The sequence below is a fragment of the Pomacea canaliculata genome, linkage group LG6, assembly GCF_003073045.1.
Source record: "Pomacea canaliculata isolate SZHN2017 linkage group LG6, ASM307304v1, whole genome shotgun sequence".
NCBI lineage: Eukaryota > Metazoa > Mollusca > Gastropoda > Architaenioglossa > Ampullariidae > Pomacea > Pomacea canaliculata.
In genome coordinates this window covers 13960050-13982617 of record NC_037595.1, presented here as the reverse complement: position 1 = coordinate 13982617, position 22568 = coordinate 13960050, and the positions used below count along the sequence as shown (strand labels likewise).

The 22568-nt window shown below is 42.7% G+C and overlaps 1 protein-coding gene across 1 annotated transcript in view; it reads right to left on the bottom strand.

Annotated features, from left to right (window-relative positions):
- The window catches only part of LOC112565849 (synaptotagmin-12-like), a 38791-nt gene extending 17372 nt beyond the window's left edge, over nucleotides 1–21419 (bottom strand). Inside the window, 2 exon segments of the mRNA XM_025241680.1 lie at nucleotides 5995–6180; nucleotides 20456–21419. Of these exon segments, the coding sequence (XP_025097465.1) occupies nucleotides 5995–6165 (171 nt within the window). The 5' untranslated portion in view covers nucleotides 6166–6180; nucleotides 20456–21419.
- Between the last annotated feature and the right edge of the window lie 1149 nt (nucleotides 21420–22568).

The following is a 22568-nucleotide window of genomic DNA, read 5'->3' as shown; positions in this document are numbered from 1 at the left end:
TGTAAAATCACTATTAAGAGCATCAGGTATTAAAGTGTACACTGACATCCTGTTAGTGACAGCTCTACCGCAGATACCATTGAAACCCAAATGCACGCAATTCTTGCTGTCTAGCCTGAACTGTGCTCACCCTCCACTGTAGTGTATGTCAGCAGCGAGACAACTAACCTGGCGCCAGATGTCATGCCAGTTGATGTTACACTCAAATAAGTCTGTGTAATTATTTACCTTCTCATTGATGTTCATTATGATCAAGTACAGATCTGTTCATAAGTTCAAAATAGTAATGGTAGTAATGGAATACCTCTCGAATACCGATCGGGATCATGCCGTCCACAAACTGCATTGAAAAGAAATCTGCGTTACAACTGTAATGTTACAAACAGCTTCAATTACATAGTCACAATTCCTGCTATATGCTTTATACGACGTAAAGACGATAAACATCTAACCAGGAGTATCCTATTACTTCATGTGTCCTTATTTGAAAGTTGTAAAAAGGAATCACCTTTCAAATGCCGATGAAAGGTAATCACACTCTAATAATAGGCGGCAAATTTATTGCATCTTTCTCAAGCACCAAAGAATGGTTTTAAAGTGATTTACACTGAATACACAAACACACAGTATTAGAGCAGGCATTGAATGTACTTCACACATACACACATACAGACACGCGCGCGCGGGCACACATACACACAGGGACAAGTGTATTTATGATAAATCTTCACAATGAAACGTCTGATATTGTTCCTTTCATGTAATTTGCTTTTGGACTCTGAGGCACGTGAAATCCCACAGGAACAGCTTATTTATTTATCTTTTGAGATCACAGCCTTCGTGGCTGTCCTCATGTTAAGATTCCATCAAATCTTTGTCCTACCTATGTGATCACCACCCTAGCGCGGTGAGGGAGCTTGTGAGCCCCAAGGGTGTGGCTGTGTGCTCCAAGAAACATGCTGACGGGAGCCTAGCGCTCCTGACACTACACGTCACACAGGTCAAGAGGTCAGACCAAGCACGATCAACTGGTCCTCCAGGCAAGGAGGACTTATCTCAGAGATAACCCTTACCTATGGAAAAGGAAAAGGGACAAACGTTCTGTCGTTAATGGAGGTCGACCAGAACTCTTTACAGGCAATTCTATCACTGCCGGCAGCCAAAGTCACAAATAAGCTTCTGGCACGAAAAAGGAAGCTCTTAACACCACCAAAAATACAGTCAGGTTCTGGAATGTACGCACAATGTACAAAACATAGCTTGTTTGGATCATAGAGAAAGGAATTCATACACTATACGTATTGGGAATCAGCGAGAGAAGATGGAAGAAATCAGACAAAAATGGACTTTTTCAAAAGTGTCCTGTACTCTAAAAGAGACAATGACCTACACTATGAAGAAGTTGCAATCATCTTATAAAGAGAAAAAGAAAGTCTCTGTTATAATGGAAACCAGTAAACAGCAATCTCATCACTGCCAGGCTGAAAGGCAAGCACATAAACGTGACGTTGGTTCAATGCTCTGCACCAATCGATGACTGATGAGGAAGAAGATAACAACTTTCTATGAACAACATCAAGCGGAGATCGAGAAGACCCTCGTCCTATGGGGGATTTCAATGTCAAAGCAGAAACGGAGAACAGAAACTTTGAAAGAATCGTGAGAAGATATGGATGTTGAGCCAGGAGTGATAAGGGACAGAGATGAGCTGTGCAATGCCAGCAATGGAGGTACCATGTTCCCATCTCACGACATCCACACAGTAACGTGGTATTCACCCAGTGGGAGAGACAGATATTACACTGATCATCTGGCAATGAACTACTGGATGTCAAAGTCACAAGACGCTAGGAATGATCGTCAGTTGGTGTCAGCCTCTGTAAGGCCAAAACTAAGAATATACCAGAAAATTCTTGATAATTTCACATTTTTGTGTTTTGTTATACAATCTGTAATCGTTTTTTTATATAATTTTACACATTACACATATCACTACACAAGAAACTCGTTGGCTAGCAATAGGAAGGACAATGGAAGCATATTAATGTAGACGAAAACAATTCACCCTCACCTGCCACATGGACATGACTTTGTTTCGGCACAAACACATACACTGGCCCATTGCGCGATGTCCAGCAGAGCGAGGTCAAGATTCAGATTCAGAAAGCTCAAATCGATCCATTGATGTTCATTCATGCATAAAATAATTTTCTATATTTGTCAATTAGAATACTCTTTCGCTTGTTTTTTGTTCTTTACTTTCGTTGTCAACCTCCATGCTTCTAAGTTGCAGTAGTCTCCTTAATGAAAATATTTGACCGGTGTACAGTTATATCCCTTCACACTTCACACTGTGTACACCTGCATCTTTTCACACTTCACAGGAAACATGACCTCAATGGTAGGTCTGTTTACTTCAAGAAATATTAAAGCCCAAATGTTTAGAAGTCAGCAATTCATTAAAAGCACGCTGGCAACGATGCTTGCCCGTCCTTCATTGTTTGCGAAGCCCAGAGGCGACACAAGTGTTTGAAGGGACTCACTTCCTGTCTGTTGCTGTGGAGTAAACACTTCAGCCTGACTGACGCTTGACAAGATAATGGAAGAGAATATGCAGCACAAACACGAGGACCGCGAGGACAAGGTCTTCCAACACTTGCTTTCGTCTAATGAAGTAGAATATAGAGCAAGTGCCACAAAGTACCGGCCACATCACGTGCACACATTCTCTCAAGTGTGCTGGAAGACAGTCTGCGCTTGGACTCGTTGTCTCTCAGTTTAGAGTTCTTATTGCTGCTTTTGTCATTTTAAAACAACTGATCAGTTATTTGTTTACATGTTTCCTTTCTGTAAATGCCACTGGGATTTTATTTTACGAGTTAACTTGTTGGCTTGGGCAGTTTTCGCGATAAAATAAGAATGAAATAAATTTATAGAAGTCTTCAGGTGTAAAAACTGCAGGAAATAGCATCTATACGACCAATAACCGAGCAGTAATTACAAAGACATCTTCAACTGTGAAGAAGAGTATAGTGACATGTCCATGTCCCATCGTTATAAAACAGCTATAAGTAAATACTTTAGCACTCATTAAATGTGCAAAACGTGCAATAAATATGTTAGTGTTATGATGGCACACATTATTTATATTATTACTAAAATGTTATCTTGGTTATTATTTATTATCGATAATAAAACTGCCGTTTCTTTATGATTTCTGTCACACCTGACGAAAGAAGACAATAAATAAGTCCATTAGTGCTATACCCAAGGCAGTAATAACAAACATTGGTGCAAGCGTTGTGTCAAAATCCCTCAGAAGGGTAGAAAGAAGGAAGAATAAAGTACATCCCAGCGTGATGCTGAAAATCGCTCAGAATCATGAAGGATGAGTGCTGTCGGATGAACGGCAGACGACAAGAGAGGAGAAAACGTTCCGACGTTGATCTCTGTCTGCAGAGGAAAAAGAGTTTCCGTCTGTCTGGCTTGTAGACGGAGAGGCTGTCTTCACTCGTTAATAACCCACCTGTTAACTTTGTAACATCATTGATCTCGGTTCCAGACTGACTTATTTCTGTAGTCTGCGAACACACTGAGTTCAGTCGTGTTCTGGAAACATCGCTCCAAGTTTAGAATAGCTGAACCACTCACTGTGAAAATATGGCGAATAGTTGCTTCTTCACAGAAAAGCGTTCATGACTTGGTGAACAATGTATCAGCATGACTACAGATGCCGGCATGTGCTCCATAGAGTTCTGAGACCAACATCAGTGACATGATGATAGTAGACGTGTCTACACTCCTGTGTGACTATCCCAACACCACATCTCCTGCCTCCCATGTGTCACTATACTGACATTTGTCTCAGTTGCTTCTGCTGAGTCACTACACTGACAGACTTGCCTCGTTTTCTACTCTCATCTTATGATGAAGACAGTCACCTCTAGTTTGCTATCTTGATGCTGAAACAGAAGGTGATGCTGCTGCCGTCCGCCAGCACACTGACTATAAGTAACACCGATTAGAGCAACGACCACTTTTCTGACCACAAGGGGGCGAGGCGAGGGCGAGGTGCCAGGCATCAGTCCAAACCTTGCTGTCGGCCGCTTGTGTAGTTCACAGCAGGATCGATACCCAAAAGGGAGGGCAACAGGGCTGTGCAGCTTCGATCTCTTTGATTAGGTTTACTGCAGTACAAATTTATATTCTTATTGTTTATTTATCCTTGGAACAAACTGTCACTCATTCTATTTTATAAAACACGATCCAAAACTAATATTTGGAATGTTCAGGATATCAGTCAGAAAGAAAATTTTGCAAGATGCCTGTTAACCGCCACAAATATAAATAACTCAGACCAACGTAGTTGTCATATTTGACTTATAATAACTTTAGTTAATAAGTATTACATAAGTAAGGATAGATGCTGCTGTGGGCTACAAGTGTTTGCGTATCTCATCACACACAAGCCAACGCATGTATGTCAGAATGTGGGGTAGTCGGCTAAAGAGTCCATGCAATCCATTTTGTCTAGCCAGTGGTTCTCATATAAAATGCCGTTGGGGAGTTTTTTTTATTTACAGTGTTGAAGTAGAGCGACATACTCGCACTGGCAATAAACTATCGCCGTCTGCGTTACCGCCTTCAGTGGAGACACCCGGGGACAGGCAGCAAGATGGAAGCGAGTGTCAAGCGGTTTTTTTTTTCCAGACCCATGCAGCAGATTTTTTTTTTTTTTTTTTTTTGCTCGTCCTTTATTCCTGCAGTTTTTTTTTTAAAGCCAGCCTTCTCTTACAAATGGTGCAACTCTCTAGCGCCTGCTCAGATCCTCGATTCCATCAGACGACTCTCCCAGAAGAACTGTCATCTGCTTCTGATGAGAGTTCTGCTCTTGATGTCTCCGAGGCTGTGCTTGATGGCTGACACGTTAGAGCAGAGGCTACAAGATTATTCTGCTTCTTTTCACATTAAATTGTAAGGGAAGTTCTCCCTTTGTGAGCACTGTGGGTATCAGAAAACACATTCAGTGCAGCAGACTGGTCTGAAGTGGACATACACGAAGAAACAACTGTTCTTGTCTGGACAAACAAGAGCTTAGGAAAATATATATATATATCTATAGGTCCCTAACATGGTTAAACTAGTTTCAACATTTTCTGATTAAGCTTATTGAGCCTGGCTTGCCGCTGCTCCCATCATCCAGCATCTTATCTCTAATTAGAAGTCAGGTCACCTAACAAATCTCCGCCATCGATTGGACCCAGACGAGCCAGACTCTGATGCCCGCAGCCCCGGAGGAAGCGAAGACCTACTCGAGACGCAGACGACACTCCTGATGTCAGGTATGGAGAGCAAAGCTTTCATATTAACGATATTGAGCGATGACGTCACACTCTCAGGTGGATGGTGTTGCGTGATGACGTCACTGTGGTACCGAGGTGCACGCTGGACAGGGAGGCCTGACAAGAATGGCTAAAAGCAAGCTAAGACCCTGTGTTTAACACAAGGATTATAATGTTGACTGTGTTAAAAGCTTCCGGAAAATTCCGCTCCACAAACTATTGAAATGTCTGGAAAGTCAAGGGTTGACAGAGTTGAAAACTGGAAGTAATTGATGTTTGTTGTTATTAGATAACAGAATATTGCATTCGGACTCAACAAATGTGGCATCAAAGGACCACGTCTTTAACAAGACAAACCCAGCAAACACTCAAGATTCGGCCATGCTTGGACCAAACTTGGCTGAAGCTTGACCGAATCTTGCGTGTTTGCTGGGAATATGAATGTATATTTGACCAAGCGTGGCAGAGTTTTATAGGTAACCGTGCTGTAACGTCCGCACTTATCCCAGTTACAAAACCTTTAACAAAGAATGGAATGAAAACGTTTGCAGTTCTGCACATTGTGAGTCATGCCTGCTTGTCAAAAGACCTTCTGGGAGGGTGGCCAACGGAAAAAAGCCCAGTTCATAAAGGTCAAAGTTGGTGTACTTACGAGCATGCCATTGCCGGTCTGCTCACTCTTGGTCAGCACGGCCCTCTCCTCGTCGCTGGCGAAGCAGTGCGCCAGGTGATAAACGCCGAACAGACGAACGAGAACAGCAACGGCGACAGCCACGACCGCCAGCAGCAGCACCACGACCAGTGCCACTCCCCATTCACTCATCTTGTTGTCGAGGGCCTGCAGCATTAGAGGCGTGGATGACATTAGCGATGGTGAACAAGCTTTGAACCTCTTTCATGTCCATGTCACTCACCTCTAGCGGCCTTCTTCAGTTGACCCGGACGTTAAGTTCATCGTCTCCTCTCAAAACTTCACCCATTCGCCGTTCACCAATTCACCCATCTTTACTCATCCAACCTTTCATCCTTCCACTACAACACTTCTGTGTTTACTATTCTTATAATTTTCACAAGCGACACGTAGTACACATATGGGCATTCACTTGAGGTAGTTAAGCGGCAAATTTTTTTTTTTTCTATATTTGTAAAAAATACCAACTTGATACGATGCTGTAAAGCGTTAGAGGCTACTTATCACCACTTCAAAGGGAGCGCCAGAGCTAATGAGCATCGTGTGGTAATGACACATCCCTATCGAGTAATAGCAACGATTCTTTGAACATTTCAGAAAGCATTAGTTCTTTGTTTCTGATTCATGATGCCTGACCTCCCAGAAAGTGCAGCTTTGAGGAAACAAGGTAATTGAAACACATTCACCATTACCAGCAAACAATAACACCATTAACAACAAACACCCCACAACTGCAAAAAAAGGTGTTGTATCGTTTTCCTTTAATACTTGGGACACGACACGATCAATCTAACCCTAAACCAGTCAGATATTAACTCGAGGTATAGTTTTTTTGCCGAGTGCATTTTCTGTGAACATTGTTTTATTGACGTAATTATCACGAATAACAAGGCTACAAATGCTTTTCTTCACAATCAAGTCTCAGAATCTTCGTGGCCAAGTCTTATTTTTGGCTTTCTTCTGTCACTAGTCATTGATTTATATTTTGTTTATTACATATTATTATCCATATCACCGAGTTCTATTTTTATTTTCCGTCTCTTGGTCTTATTTGATATTTTTTCTGTCTCTAGCCTTTCAGTTTTCTAACAGTCATCAAGAAGCCAAGCTAAAATATGAAGTTCTGTCTCCCATCACGTGACTCAAGTAGGTGTCAGCAGCCAGTCTGTTCTGTTGACGAATGCTACGTCAGCAACGGTAATCTGCGAGGCTCTCGATGTTCAGACGTGATAAAGATCTCCAAGTCTACGAACAAGATGTTCATAAAATTATTTATGAGGAAACCAAGAAAAGCTGACCAACATATTATGTCATTTTGTTTGGCTTCTCAAAAAAAAATTGTGTTGACCTCAATTTGCACCGATTGAACTGTGCATTGTTTACACAAATTCGTGGAAGTTTACGAAATAATGTTTGTCGTACAGATTAATCTAGTTTTTTTGTTTGGGTTGTTGATTTTCTGGAGGAAACTGTGTGTCCACTAAAAGAAAAAAGTGCAAACTTCCAGAGGGACATCCGGTCACTCCTCATGGTCAACAAGGTTTAGAAAAATTGATATTGTCCTCTGAATCTTGATAAGAGACCATTAACATGGAAGGATATTGTATCTTTCAATAGTACCTTTTTCAGCACCTCTGTGCAGGGGCGGGTTCACTGATATGTCCATGTGAAAAGACCCAGGGGAGGTACCTGTATTTTACAGAGATCTCTATATTTTATTTTCACTCTTAAGTAAGTGTAGGAATCACTGAACAGTATGTTGACAAAGTTTTCCTTAGGTAAGCGGCAAAACAGGCAAATTGAGCCAAGATCAATATTCACCCTATTTTTGTAAACAATTTCCGTGGTTCAATATCTCCTTGGCAGTTAATTTATTATACTCACTTACTGGAACAAATAGCTAAAAGTCTGTTTTAGTATTCAGCTGACTGCTTTGCCTTTTAAAGAAGCCAAGAATTGGAAGGATATAACTCAGACCATATCCTCCCTCGGCTAAACTTTCTGCGAGGTCATTGACCGACTGCTTGGCAGCCATCAGGACCTTGTCGCCATAACATCAGGGGCTGGGATGCTGGCAATTTACTCAGCAGTCTCAACATCTGGTGGCACAAGAATGGCGAGAGGAAATAACGCATTCGTTCGATAGCAGAAGGAGAGGTATAAAAAAGCGTAGACAATCTTCTTGTTCATAGCTGATAATTTATGGCCTTCCTAATGAAACACGCATGGCATGAAAAAAGGAAGATAACTCCCAGCGTCCTGTGAATATTTTTTTTGAATTTTTACGTCCGAAAAACATTCGTCTTGGAGATGCGGAGTGGAAAAGCTAGAATCAATCGTGAAAAATGTTGTTTTTGTACGTTGGCTGCGTCTGTCTTTCAGGAGCAGGTAACAATGGTGTGCGCCTGAAAGGGTCACGGATTGTCTGCCCTTGGCAAAGTCCGCCATGTTGCGTAATCTTCACGCTGAGCAACCTTCACAACTATTGATGCTGATGTTAGCCACCCCCACACCCTTATTGTGTTCTCCCCCTCCCCTGCCTGCTGTGAGACCTGCTTGCAGTTGGCACCGTTACAACTGGTCTCAGTGCTTCTTCTTGTCGATGTCGCTGATGCTGCTGACGGTAGGGATTGTCGGTGCTGTCATAGCAGAGGGCTAAGGCTTGAAGGAAATGAGAGTCGCGAATGGCAAGATATTCCAGAACTTTTGCAGCTGAAGGGATAGTAATAACAATGCCAGGAGCAGGAGGTCGCCGCTACAATGATTGTATTTACGCAAACAGAATAATCACTGGAAGCAGGATTTCAAACAGAAAAATCACTGGAGGCGGGATCGTCAAACAGGAGGAACGGATTGGAATAGATAATAATTATTTTTCATCTGTTTTTTGTCCGCTCTTGAATTGCTCTTTCAAATTCGTGATTATGCATGCATACGTGTTTGTATGTGTATTTGGGTGGAGGGTTGAGGTGTGGAGGGGGCAAAATAGTTGGGTACATTTTTTACAAAAGGATGCAGTATGTCTGCGTCTGTGCTTTTTGACTGTCAGGGTCTTGCCCCCGAGTGTCTGTGCTCAGGCAGACAATGAGAGGGGATGTCCTCTCCTAGACTGGACACTCGTCGGACCTTCTAAGACCCTAAGAAACTGAGTGGGCAAATCGGATTAGTTTGCGAGCCTCTCTTCTCAGTCCAGCATTGAACATGGGAGGTTAGGAATAGGAGCGAGAGAGAAAGAGAATTTGAGAGAGTGTGTAAATGTCCTTATCGCCGTCCTTGTCATCATTATTGTTATCGTCGTCGTCATCTTTGTCAAATTCTTCGCTTAAGGCATCAGTGTTAATAATATCTGCCCAGTGGTTCTGATCTGGTGCTGTTTGTGGTTCTGGTGCTGAGCAGGATTCACTAACGGCAATACATATTCTACTACCTCCGCTGTCTCCCCACTGTTCCACTCCCTCCCACTATCTGTCGTTCAGGACTCTTTGACCTTTTCACCTGTCTCCTGGTCCTTGACTCCAGTCTCATCTTCAATACATTCAATGGAATTGCCTTTCTGATTCTATTTCACTAGCCTTTTTGGCGAAAAATGGTCATCTTACCGGATGCACTGAGTCTAGGAGAATAGGACTGGTTCTCTGTCACATTACTCACAGGCCCTGTACGAAACGGTTATTTACGTAATGATATAATGCTGAAAAATAGAACCGTTCCATTCTCATATTGCTACTATATATCATACTTATTAAAAGATGTGTGCTTAAAACAGACATCAATTTACTTCTGTCATGCTCAAACAACTGTAAAAAAATCTTTGTATAAACACATTTGTCTCCTCTATTAAACATAGCTGCTCAGGTAATATTGGAAATCTATTACAGACAGGTGAATATCAAATTGCTAAGCAAACAAACCATGGGTTTATAATAAAGTCCCCGATTGATCGGGGAATCACATTTTACTCTTATTTATTCAGCGTTTTTTTTTTTGATGTTGTCTTCGGACAAGAAAGGTGGACATTATTTGCAGATAAAAAATAACTTAAAACGAGGAACCATACATGCTTGTTATGAAATAAAGTGGCGGTGGAGAAGTTAGTGGGTTAAAACTTAGAGAGCACCGGGACACGTCAGCTGGGCGGCTGTTGGCGCAGTAGCTAAAGATTCGGATGTTGTGGGTTCATATTTCGTCTCATATTTCTGTCTGGGACAACTCTTACAGGCCTGACCATCAGGGATTATCTCCCAATAGGGTGTTCAGTGACAACTTCCAACACTGAGATTTAAGGACAAGAGTTACGAAACCAGTCTGTTATCTTCGCGAATCGTTTAAAGTACAAGTCCAAAGAGAACCTGCACGTGCAGGATTGCGTGTCACATGTGACGATATTTCCCAGTCCGCATTCCACATGAGCTTCTGGAAGGCCATTTATATGCAGATTTCTTTAAAACGAGCATTTAAAAAACTAAATCACGAAGCCTGTCAGACGGATTCCCACTAAGGTTTCTAGCGCGTGCAGGAGAGAATGAATGAGAGTGAAGCGTGTTGCGTGCAAAAAAGAATCTAAGATTGAATTCCAGAAGCAATACAAATGATCTCGGACACAGGAAACGCTGATATTTCGAAGAAAAATGACAAAGAAAGACACATTATTCAGCAAAGGAAAACATACAGTACGCACTCGCTTGAAACATTCCACAATAAAAATACGAAAGGAAAGGAAAAGTATTTTAGGACCATATGCTATGGTCGTGACTAACAGCTGATTTTACATTATACTAAAAAACGAAATATTTCAGCATAATAAGAACGAGTAATGGTATATATACTTCAATGTAATAAAAGATTTGTTGATCCTTGTGTACCGCAAGAATTATAAGAACTTTCTAATTCACAACAAATTTATAAATATACGTCCTTCTCATCACTTGAAACAAAATGCTGACCAATAAGGGGACAGGTTCATAAATATCCGAAGACTGAGATGAAAGGCCATCAAGGACTTTGAGATATTTTAGCTTCAAGATGAAGAAGCTATCTCTACTCTCACCAGGGTTTCACGTTTCTGATGTCCTTGTCGGGATTGTTTACAGTCCTACAGAGCATCTGGTATTGGACACCAAACCTGTTAGCTATTTATCTCCAGGGAGATGACTAATCACACCATTAAATGTTGGATAGTATAAAATTTAGCAAAGACCGTAATGTGATCAGCTGTACAGCTTGACTATCAGTAACTGTACCTAAATGTCACGTGACAGTCAACAGGTGACCCCAGGAACTTACAGTCGACGGTGTTCGAGGAAGGTGAGTACAAGGGAGAGGACAAACAAATATGAATGGACAAGGTGGCAGTAGGAGGAGACAGAGAGACAGAGACAGTCTAGAGCTTTAAAGAGACTAGGTCCCAGTGAGAGGAAAGCAGAACTATCACGATTAGATCGTGGACGTGTGTAGGTGGACTGCTGTCTGTCTGCCGAAGACCAAAGGTTAGCATCTTGCGAAATTCTCCGCTCTTAGTCTTGGCGAACCTAAATAAAGAATGAGACTAAACCGGAAGCTTTGTCGTCTAATGCCTCGTTTTAGCAGTTAAGTGGAAAAAAATCGTCTTCCAGCAGTCCAGTAATACAAGTTCGTGATCAGAGGTTAGTGCTACAAGTCTTGTCTCGAGGTGAAATGAGTAAAGACAGGCACCCAAAGTTGTACTGCAGCACTTGGTGCACAGAGAACTTTCTAGACAGAGCACTTGGCAGAATACTTTGCTGACGGCAGAGACAAAGCATTATTCGGTTAACTGTACATCTTCTCTAAACAAACATATTCCCTGTGGTATGGAGAGAGGACGAACCCAAGGCCCTGAGGACCGGAGCCTCCGTAGAGACAGCGTCTGGCATGGAGTAGATGGCAGCTGCAGGGAGTCTGGCACGGGAGGACAGAGTGAGCAGATGGAAGCTTCTTGCTCTTTCTCAGTGAAGGCTTTTTTGCCATTTTCTTTAGGTGTTTAACTGCTTTCATTCGATTTTCCATTTCACTGCCACAGCCACCCACAGCGGGCTTCCGTGACTGATTATTGTGAATCGAAAAACTATTTCTTTAGAGGTCATTTGTTACATCTGAGCACAACCGTCACTCAGAGTGAGAGATAGAGACTGATCCAGAGACTTAATAGGACAGCAGAAAATAGAGAAGTAATAGACGGTAAGGAAACGTGTAGAAAAAAACCCAAGAAAATGTTGCAAAGTACTTAGAAAAGAAGTCAGTGTCAGATGTCAAGAATATTCTACCGACCAAATGAAAAAAGGAGATAAAAGAAGAAGAAGAAGAACCAAGGCTGGAAGATAAAGATACACAAGATTATACAAAAGGAAATAAATAAGAAGATATGGGTTAGAGAAAAACAGAAAAATCGCATGTATAAAATGATTTACCAAGAAGAATAGAGATAGGACGGAAAATAATACAAAAACCAAATGTATAGCAATGTGATTGAATAAGAAGACGAGAGATGGATAGAAAAAAAAACCCTCAGAAAACCTAATGTGACTACATAAGAAGTGTATGGAAGAGGACAGAGAGAGAGAGAGAGAGAGAGAGAGAGAGAGAGAGTTGAAAACAGCTGACAAAGTAACAAAATGTTTTCTGCTCGGCTTTGACTGAGAGAATATTTTCGAGTGTTTGCATTTACAAATAAAATAACTTTGCCTTCATGTCATTCACACATATATATGACACGCACTTGAAAATTAAGCATTACCATGTACTCATATTTGGAGAATTATTATTTTAAAATGAACATAACTCGATCATGAAAAATCATGTTGCACTCGTAATATTCTTTAATATTGTACTATTGATGGAAATTCTTGCGGACAAATTATTTAAGATGATGCATTTATTAGACATTCAATGATGCTCGCCAGAATCGAACAGTGAATTTAAAGTGTGTGTGTGTGTGTGTGTGCGTGCGTGTGTGTGTGTGTGTGTGTGTGTGTGTGTGTGTGTAATGAGTTGTATGCATGTAGCAAATAATAATTGATTGGACCATCATCGTCCGTCTACAGTATTGACAAACAACTCGACATTTCTGTTGACCTGTAACAAACGGCCTATCGACATTGTGTTCATGAACCCCACCGGAAGATGTGAGCGCATGCGCACGGTGTACATCGCGGGTTTATTGAAAGACAAACACATCGACTTGGTGGAGACCACGCAGACCGGTTCGACCCACGCACCGCGGCACTCTCCCATAGAAACTATAGAAAGCCTCCACGTAGCTGTGGAGAGGAGATGATGGCAGTGAGGCAGACTGCCTGCTGGGAGGTCGTCATTGTCTGCAACAATCCACACAGCTCACGTGATGCAGCCGCGTGCATCAAAGAAATCGTTCAATCAGTCACCGACAGAGTAATAAGCATCGATACTATTCAATATTTCTCTAAAGCTACAGCTCCATCTGAAAAAAATATTCAACAGTATTGAATCACATTAAAAACAATGCAGCTGGTGTTTTTTAAAATAATAATAAAAATATTATTAATTATTAATAATATTATAATTATAATTATTATAATTATTATTATTATTATTATTATTATTATTATTATTATTATTATTATTATTATTATTATTATTATTACGAACTCTGATATATTCCTGACATGTCACGGCAAAAGATTACTGATGCTATAAGGATGATTGATCAAGCGCACTCATTTTTTCATTATTGTGTCGGGGATAGTTTACCCGCCGTCCCTCAAAAGTCACCTCCTTCATAATTGTCTCCCCCCGACAGACTTAACGTCCGTTTTGCATGATGTTTGTGATCACACAGCCTCCATGACAGGGGCCCGCTCATCACTGACACAAGATTGTGGGAGGAGCAGGGAGGGCAACTGTTTGTGCGCACGTTGGTTGGTGTGCATGTCCGTGCTGGAGAGTATTTGCTTGGTGAACGTGCAGGGTGGGTTCCTGGGTGGGCAGGGGCAATAAATGTTTTAGTTCGTGATCGATGACAATCGTGGCTTCACGGGCAGACATGGACAGTTCTGTCAGGAGTTTGCTGCTGCTTGTCTGAGCCACGTTGTTATACGTCTACCACCACCAGTCTACCTCTACCTCTGCTGTTATTAGAAAAAATTTGTAAACAACTTTAGCTTTGATGTTTACCACTAGTCTTACTCTCTGTTTTGTATGCTGACAAGGATGCCATGACGAATCAAAGAGAATGTTTAGAAACATGGATTATTCTCCAATACTTGACTCAGACTTTAGTCAAGTTTTGTCGAGGTCCTTCATTGACCCTAGGGAAATCTTCTGCAAGCCTCCCGGGTTTATAGTTCATCGCCGCCTCTATTATCTGAAGTGAGTCTCAAGGTGGAATGTCGGGTACTGTAAGTCGTTAATGTCAACGTTGTCTGCAATAAATCTGAACACATCGACGGCAGCAGCAACTCTTCACACACATTGTCCTTTAACGAACAACGCGGGCTGCAATACATCTTCACCTCACGTCAGAGGATTGTTATGTACGAGTGCTGCCATCGAGCCACAAGAGGGCCGAGTTTGTACAGAAAAATGTGGTTCGATTATCTGAGTTGGAATACAACCAAGTTTGCTGTTTTCGAGAATAGAGGGCTTTACTTACAGACTAACCAACAGAAAATGTCCTTGGTTCTGGAAAACATTTTTGAAGTTGAAAGACCTTAGAATTCAGACGACCAGCAGGACAGAGATAAGTATTGAACACTCGCTGTTCTTCTTTATGTTTGAATAAAGAGTGTAAAGTAAGTGTGTGTGAGTGAGTGAATGAAAAAATGTAGAGACACCCACTGACAGAAAGGTAAACAGGAGACAGAGTGATCCACAACCATAAGCTCCATCAAAGCATTACACACAAAGACTTCTCCAAAGACAGATGGACTGAAGATGTCAAGCTATAGACTCCTGTGTATGTCTGTGTGTGTGCATGTAGACACTGTGGTGCGTGCATGAACCATCATGCCAAGCAGACAGACTCAAGGAATGAATGAACAAAGCAAGTAAAGCTTGTGATTGTCGACAATGCTCTGCGTGTGACACAATTTCAGCATCCAGCAGATGTAGAAGTCCAGTGGGTCACATGACCACGCCGGAAGCTGTTTCATGCTGTGAGATGCTTTGTGCAGTCTAATCAGCGCCTGCACCAGCACGTGCTTGTATTCCTGACTGCTTGCATAGCAAACCAGTCTGTCTCCAGCCTGCAGCTGGCACCAACACCAAGTGACGGAGCCATTTCCTCTTGTTTGCTGCGCTAATGACAGTGGCGCCATCTACTGCCATGGGAACGACAAATCTCATATAATGTTAGGCTTGAGGCTGAACTACAGGAGGGAGGCCATTTAAAAGATTTATCTTAGGAAGGATGCTGACCACTGAGTCCACAGTGGTGTGGGTGGACTGGTTGTGGACTTTGAGGCATGCAGCATGATGACTACAACTGGCATCATCATCACTACTCCCTGTCAGAATTAAAAAACATGTCAAGTTTATTGGGGTGTGTTGTTTGGCTTCATAAATAAATTTGGAGGTTTATCACAAATGTCTGCTTCTATATGATGAAAATATTTGCGATGGTAGCAACAGATGCTCAGTCATCTGTATGCGTTGTGTCTGCTTCCTGCCACCTCCTGCCTTGTCTGACTCCTCCCTTAGAACTTGCCCAGGTGTTGGTATGATCAAAGGACTAGCGGAGACCATGCTGTCACCTTCATCTTGTGAGACTTGGGGTCCCCACACATTGACAGTCTTCATTCAGGCAGAAAAAAGAACATTACAGAGACGGGATTACTTCCCCTCATCTTTCGATCTGATCTTTGGGATTTGAGACGAACCACAGGCGAGGCCAAATAAACCAATCAGCATGCCACAGAGGCGGCCAGGACATGGCGATAAGGTTTCAGATCAGAATGCCACGTGACTGGCCATCAGTCTCCCACGTAAACAACCTGCCGCCAGACGGCGAGAAGTGAAAAGAAGGGCATGAGACAAGGGAAATCACTGCTGCTTCACGTGCCATCTTTCTCTCGGTGCGAACCCGTCATCAAGAACAGGACAAGCATGGAGGAAAATAGCTGAGCAAGTTTATGACATTTTTCCAAACTCAATAAAAGAGTTAAAAAGACTCTCAAGTCTATACTATCATGTCGAGTCACATGGTCTAACCAGGCAAGCTTGTACATTTTACTTCCAGAACACAGTGACCCAACGGGAGGTGTCCTTACAACCGATGTGTCTCGGATTGGAACTTCGGAGCAATGTCCTCATACTTTTGATATCGAAAGCCTTATATTTTTGTGTGTTGGTAAGTACAGTCGAGGTCTCTCATTCATAAAGCAGGATTACAAGGGACATTCAATGTAGCAGGTTAATTAAAAAAAATAGTAACGACCTAAACCAAGTCCATGCCCACCACCATGCTCCTAGGCCGTGACCATTGACCGTCGAGCAAACAGACCTTCGGCTTCCACAGAACTATCATTGATCGAGTCATAACGGGTAGAATTACGGCATTTGCAGGCCTATGTACGGGTGGGCAGGGTAGTGGTGGAAGTCCTGACATCAAGGGCTCTGGTCCTGGCGATTAAACAAGACATGATCTCGTCGGTGCACCGATTGACCGACCGATGATCATGTCCTAGATCGCCCAGCCACAAACAGTAATTTTACCTTCATTACCCCGATGGGACAATCACCCCCACAACACTTGCCCAGGTGTATGCAAACTAGTTAGTCAACATAACATGGCTGTATGTACTACAAGTTAGTCAACATAACATACACGAGTGTACCAAAGTCCACACCAGCATGGGCAAGGGGATTTTGTAGCAGAAGTTAAATCGAGAAACAGGAAGCTCTAGCAAAAGAAAAGCGACTTCGATCACCAGGCAGTTACCTTTATAAATGGCAGTGGAAGACGAATGAAGCCTGAGTTGTGGAGCCAACTACAACACAATACTGTGGCATCAAGGGCAATTTGCGCACCCGCTAGCCCGACGAGAAAACAATTTTCATTGGAAATGGCGCAGAAAATGGGATGGCAACGGGAGAAGATATTGCACAGGGAGATAAATCAGAGAAAAATTAACTGGCGTGCATGTCCGTGATGTCTGGTTATGAGAAGTCACACACCAGCTGATGAGTCCTGATTACTGGAGACATCACAAACAGGCTGATTGGCCATGGTGATGGGAGAGATCATAAGCATGGAAGCTGATTGATCTTTTCACAGGTCTAGCTGTCACTCAACCAAAATGACAATTTAAATGTTACTGAAGGGGAAATATTACAGCGAAAACAATAAACAATACTTTTTAATAGTGATAATTTGGAAAGAACAGTGGAGAGCGAGGCAAAGGACGAGGGCCCAACTCAGGGATGCTGCCCTCAACAGGGTCTTCTGGCGAGGTGTTGTTGAGGCCCTATGCTCCTCGAGGAGTAACAGAAATAAACTAGTGATAATTTGAAGGAATTACTGAAACTGTTAGTTTTTTTCTTTTAAAACCGCGTTTGTTCAAAAGAAAGTGTTTTTTTTTTTTAATTTTTCAGCGCATTACAGGTGCAAAATCATTTGTTGCTCTGTAGACACCACCAGCAGACACATCAAAGAAACACTGATGGCAGCTCTTAATGATCAATCACTTGCTCAAACTCCTCCGTATTTTTGTCACTTGTGGTTTTCGAATTTCTTATTAAATGTCGAGGAACTCTTCGACCCAGAGAGCTGTCATCACGACTGTTTGACATAAAAGAGCAAGTTGATGCCTGCAGCCGAAGCTAGTTAATGTTAACAAAGTAACACCGGTGTCCACTGTTCAAGTCCATGGATAGTCGTTGTGAGCTATCCTAGGATAGCAGCCTCAGTGAGAAAATAGCGCCAGCAGCTAATGGTCTTGAAACACCCACAATCATTTACATGTGAGTTCGAAAAGTAATGTTTTTAAGCGCTTCTGAAGACATGGATAAAAATGATGTAACAATTGCGCCATTAGTGCTGGTAAAATGTCAGACACACTTGAAGGACGGAGAAAAAAAAATCAAAACAAAGAAAATCTTACATGGGACGAACCACACCCACAAGAAATGTCACATGATGGCATATCTACAAATTGTGGAGGCACCTATGTCATGATATTGGCATTGTTTGATTGATTTCCTGTTAAATATTTGTGTCTGGCAATGACCGCAGTGTATTAGATGAAGAATCGGATGTGGTCTACTAACAGAAGTGCAGAATGGTGCATCCTCTTTAATTCTGTCTTCTGAAGACAAACGGTTTCTCGTACTCTGGATTCATTTGAGATTAAAAGATAAATGGTCGTTCTTGGTCTAGCGCCAAAAACTGGATTCAGTTCACAGAATTTAACCAGCAGCATTTAAACTAATTTATGAAATTTTAACCAAACTTTATGCAGCTTAGGAAAGTCGATACCCGCTAAAGTATGCACAGTGTGTTCGCCAACACTTTCACACCCGTCATCTACCCGACTACCCACCCCGCACCACGCCTACACACGACGGGTGGGTCAATGATACGGTGTCAATTGATCATTGTCCACCTTCATCTCGCACCATGGTTGCCATCAGCACCGGAAGCAGGATCGGCAAAAGATTAGCAGATGAAGTGGTGTGTATTGGTAATCAAATATTGCCCAGGGATAGAGGTCACGTTACACAAAAGCTAAGGATAAACAAATAAAAAAGGTCAGATGATTGGTTTTGTAAGCTAATTTTATTTTTCTTATTTTTTGTTTTAACATTTATCGTCTGTTGAGTGGTTGCATTGTTACTTTACACTTAATTTGAGATTTGTTATGGCTTTTGTCATCAATACCGAGAGATTGGGTTGTTTTTATTTAGGATCATCTCCTACTCCCTGATCGTCGTATTCATGCGGTTCAGTCTCGTAGTTGTTCCTCCAGATAAACTGTCAAAATACCATCACGTGACTGGTGCGCGTTCCTTGCCCGACTCTCTCATCGTTCCGTGATGACAGACGTTAACAGCGACCATAATATGCAGTCAGTCAGACGAGCTGCTGGAGTCTGCTCCTGGACCAACTGTCACGGCCATGCCCACACCCTTGAAAGGAAATCGAAGGACTGAGAGACAAACGTGTGAAAAGCTTGCATGGCTATGCCACCCTAGCATACTGGACACCAGCACCGACAACCACTGTCTAGGGATGCTATTGGACCACCACCAGCATCCTGAACAACACGGTTGTGAGCTTAATTCAGTGAAGCGGACAGAGCTGACAACAATATTGTGTAACACAGCTGTGATGCTAAGTAAGTGTCTTATACACTCTGGGAATAGTGTGCCCCAGAGGTAGACTATACTCTACACCACAACACCACAGACAGCAGCACTGGGTGATGATCATCATCTTTTTCTTTTTTCTTCACTTAGAGGAAAAATCTAATAAAAAGAAGCGACAAAGGAAGTTATTAGGAGGACGAGCTGCTGATGTCATGGGGCACATCAATACAGGGTCAGGCAGTTACCCACCCGGGGTCATGAACTGGAGAAGGCGAAGGACGAAGTCTTTCCTCTCAGTGTAAACAGTAGAAAGAGATGTTCGTGTTTGTCTTTACAGACAGTTTCTTTGACATAAACAAAATTTATTACTTGAGTAAAGTAAATCATCTTAAAGCAATAAGAGTTTCGTGTATAAAATCCAACTGAACTCGAGAATTTTAAAATTTTTTCACAAACTTCATGCTAAAGTTTGGGTAAACAGTCTCTGTCCTTATTTGTTATAAATCTTATTGCTCCTATCTATCTGTATGCATGTAAGTATGTATGCAAGTACACGTATTGACCTGAATGTCATATGCATTCCAAGAGTATATAGAAAACCGTCCGTGCACGCATACACGCATGCATATGTGTGTATGTGTGTGTGTGTGTGTGTGCTTGTAGCAGTTTTTCCACGAAGTGTAAAAGCATCTAAGAAAACATAAAAATGTTATATCATCCAAAATGAAAGTGCGAACTGAGCATGCTGTCAAGAGAAACTTAAGATATGTTTTCAAGGACATGTAGAGTGTGAAAAGCCATCAATGACTTTTATCACGTGACAAAATCTACGAAGAGAGGGAGAGATAGAGGGAGGGGGAAGAGAGAGTGAGTGAAAAAACGAGAGAGAGAGAGAAAGTGTTGGTATCTGTGATAACAATCCTTAGGATTTAAATGTTGACAATCACAACTCCCAGTACACAGACTGGTAAGAAAGGCTCCACACTTCGATTTCTTTTATTCTTTCTGTACAGTCTCTTTCTCTCTGTGCACAACTTCTGTTCCCCCTTCCTCTTTCTCTCCTTCTTGTCCTCGTGTACACTCTAAAGTTAACTCACTCTTCTGTAAAAATAAATTCCACGCTTACCTCTCCAACAGTTAGAACATCGCCAGCTGCTGGAACCCACCACACATCGAACACCAGATGACAGCTTCAACAATGACTGAAAGGATGACAGCTTCAGCGATGACTTAAATGATGACAGCTTCAGCGATGACTGGAAGGATGGCAGCTGAGTGAAAACACAGCTTCGCCACTCGGGCCAGCAACACAGCCACTACACACTGTGCGCGCGCCGCCGGCTGCAGTTGTCGTCGTCGTCACAGGCGAGGCGGCCACAGAGCCGCTTGGAGGTAGACGATAACAGCAGGAGTGGCAGCGGCAGCTTAGAAAAGCAGGGGCACGAAACTCTGGCATTTCCACGGCATCGGTTTTGGTCTAATTGCACGCAAAGCAAGGCCGCCAAGGACCGTGTGCAGCACGGCAGCATCCGCAGTACAGCACGGCGACTGCTGCGTCAACCTGCAGGGCAAAGAGGTAACCCAGCGACCAGCATCTGCCCACGGGAGGGGCTAGGGGAGTGGTGCAAGCAGCGAAGAAAACTCCAGAACAGCTGCCGATGAAAGGTGAAGAGCACCGAAAGGAGTCGATGATGAAGGAGAGAAGAGAGGAGACAGGTAGGAGGAAGGAAGAAAGGAAGAGGAAGCAGGCTGTGGTGAGGAGGAGGAGGACTGGTGATCGATATATTGAAGCAATCGATGACGTCTGCTCAGCGCCAGTCTGTTAGCGAGTAAGCTACTGCTGAATTATTCAGCACTGCCAGCTTCGGTGTGTTTACCAATAAAAAAATGTCTGCTCTCCCCTCTCCAGTTGTTATTGGACAATATGACCGTCCTTGTAGTGTTTAAATATGGCGGTTTGCAGCACGTGATGAACATGGAGCACGCACACGTCAAGATGAATAATCGCACGTCTAACCAGAGTTATGTTACCTTATTTTCTTTCCCTCTCTCTCTTTGCTGATGTGTTGCCCGCTCACGTATTGCCTGACAGTGTCTCTCATTTCTTCCTTCCCCTTCATCCAGCAACTTTTCCTGTCTGTCTAAAACTCTGTCCCTGTCCACCTGCTGCCTGTTGTCTGTCTCTTTCATCTGTCCGTCTTCTTTTTCCCTCTTCATTCTCTTTGTCCTCCTTTCCTTCTGTTCTCTCTATCTACCCTATTTGTGTTCCCTTTCTCTGTTTTTCTTTCAATCTCTCCGGTGTCTGTCCTTCTTCTTGTCTGTCTGAAAGTTGCATGAATAAATATTTGGACAGGAGGATTCTTCCTTTAATGTGTCATTCATGTTTGTGTCAACATCTGTGTTATCACAAGATGGCTTCGTCATTCTGTATACACCTTAAAACATTCTCACCAACATGAAACAACAACAATTGATATGTGATGTTGCGATGTCGAGAGATACATGGATGCAAGGCCTGCTACGTGCAAGTGTGATGACCTGCTCTGCTTTGATTCTCGTGAGAATCGTTTGTTGAATAGTTTGTGAATTTGATAGCATTACTGGACATTTCTCAAGGGCGGTTATACAGTTGTTAGAGGACGCATCTTTGAAACACAGCTTCGCTGCCTGGAGGCTGGCTGGAGGCGATGACGAACACTGCTGCTGCCCTCAGCAGGAATGGACTAGAAAGGGGAGGTAAACAGCCGGAAATGAGAGGGTTGAGTTCCGCTGTCTGCGTGCCGTCACCTAGAGACGGTGAACCACTTAGTTTACTGCTTCTACAGCTCGTTGTTACAGCAATGAAGAATGTGTAGTGTTACAAGAATGGTTGTATTTGTCTCTGTGACTTGTGACATCTCATTCAGTAGGGGGACTTCATGTCACACATCACTGAGATGACAGAAATTTCTCACTTTCATCACCGATGCTCATGGCGATGACTGTCACTGGATGTTATGTCAGTGTTCTCGCTGTCTCCAGCCTCTTATTGTAGTGTTAGGACAACTTTCATGTGTCGTCCTCAGACAGGTGAGTCCTCTCACAGTCACGCGCTTCACTTTGCTGGCAGCACGCGGCACGTGACATGTGTGACGTTGTCTGACGCTGCGCGGGTGACGCCAGCTCGTGCAAGATCAATCAATACTTGGCTGAAACTATCGAACACAGACTTACTTCCCTTTAACCGCCAAGTGCTGGTT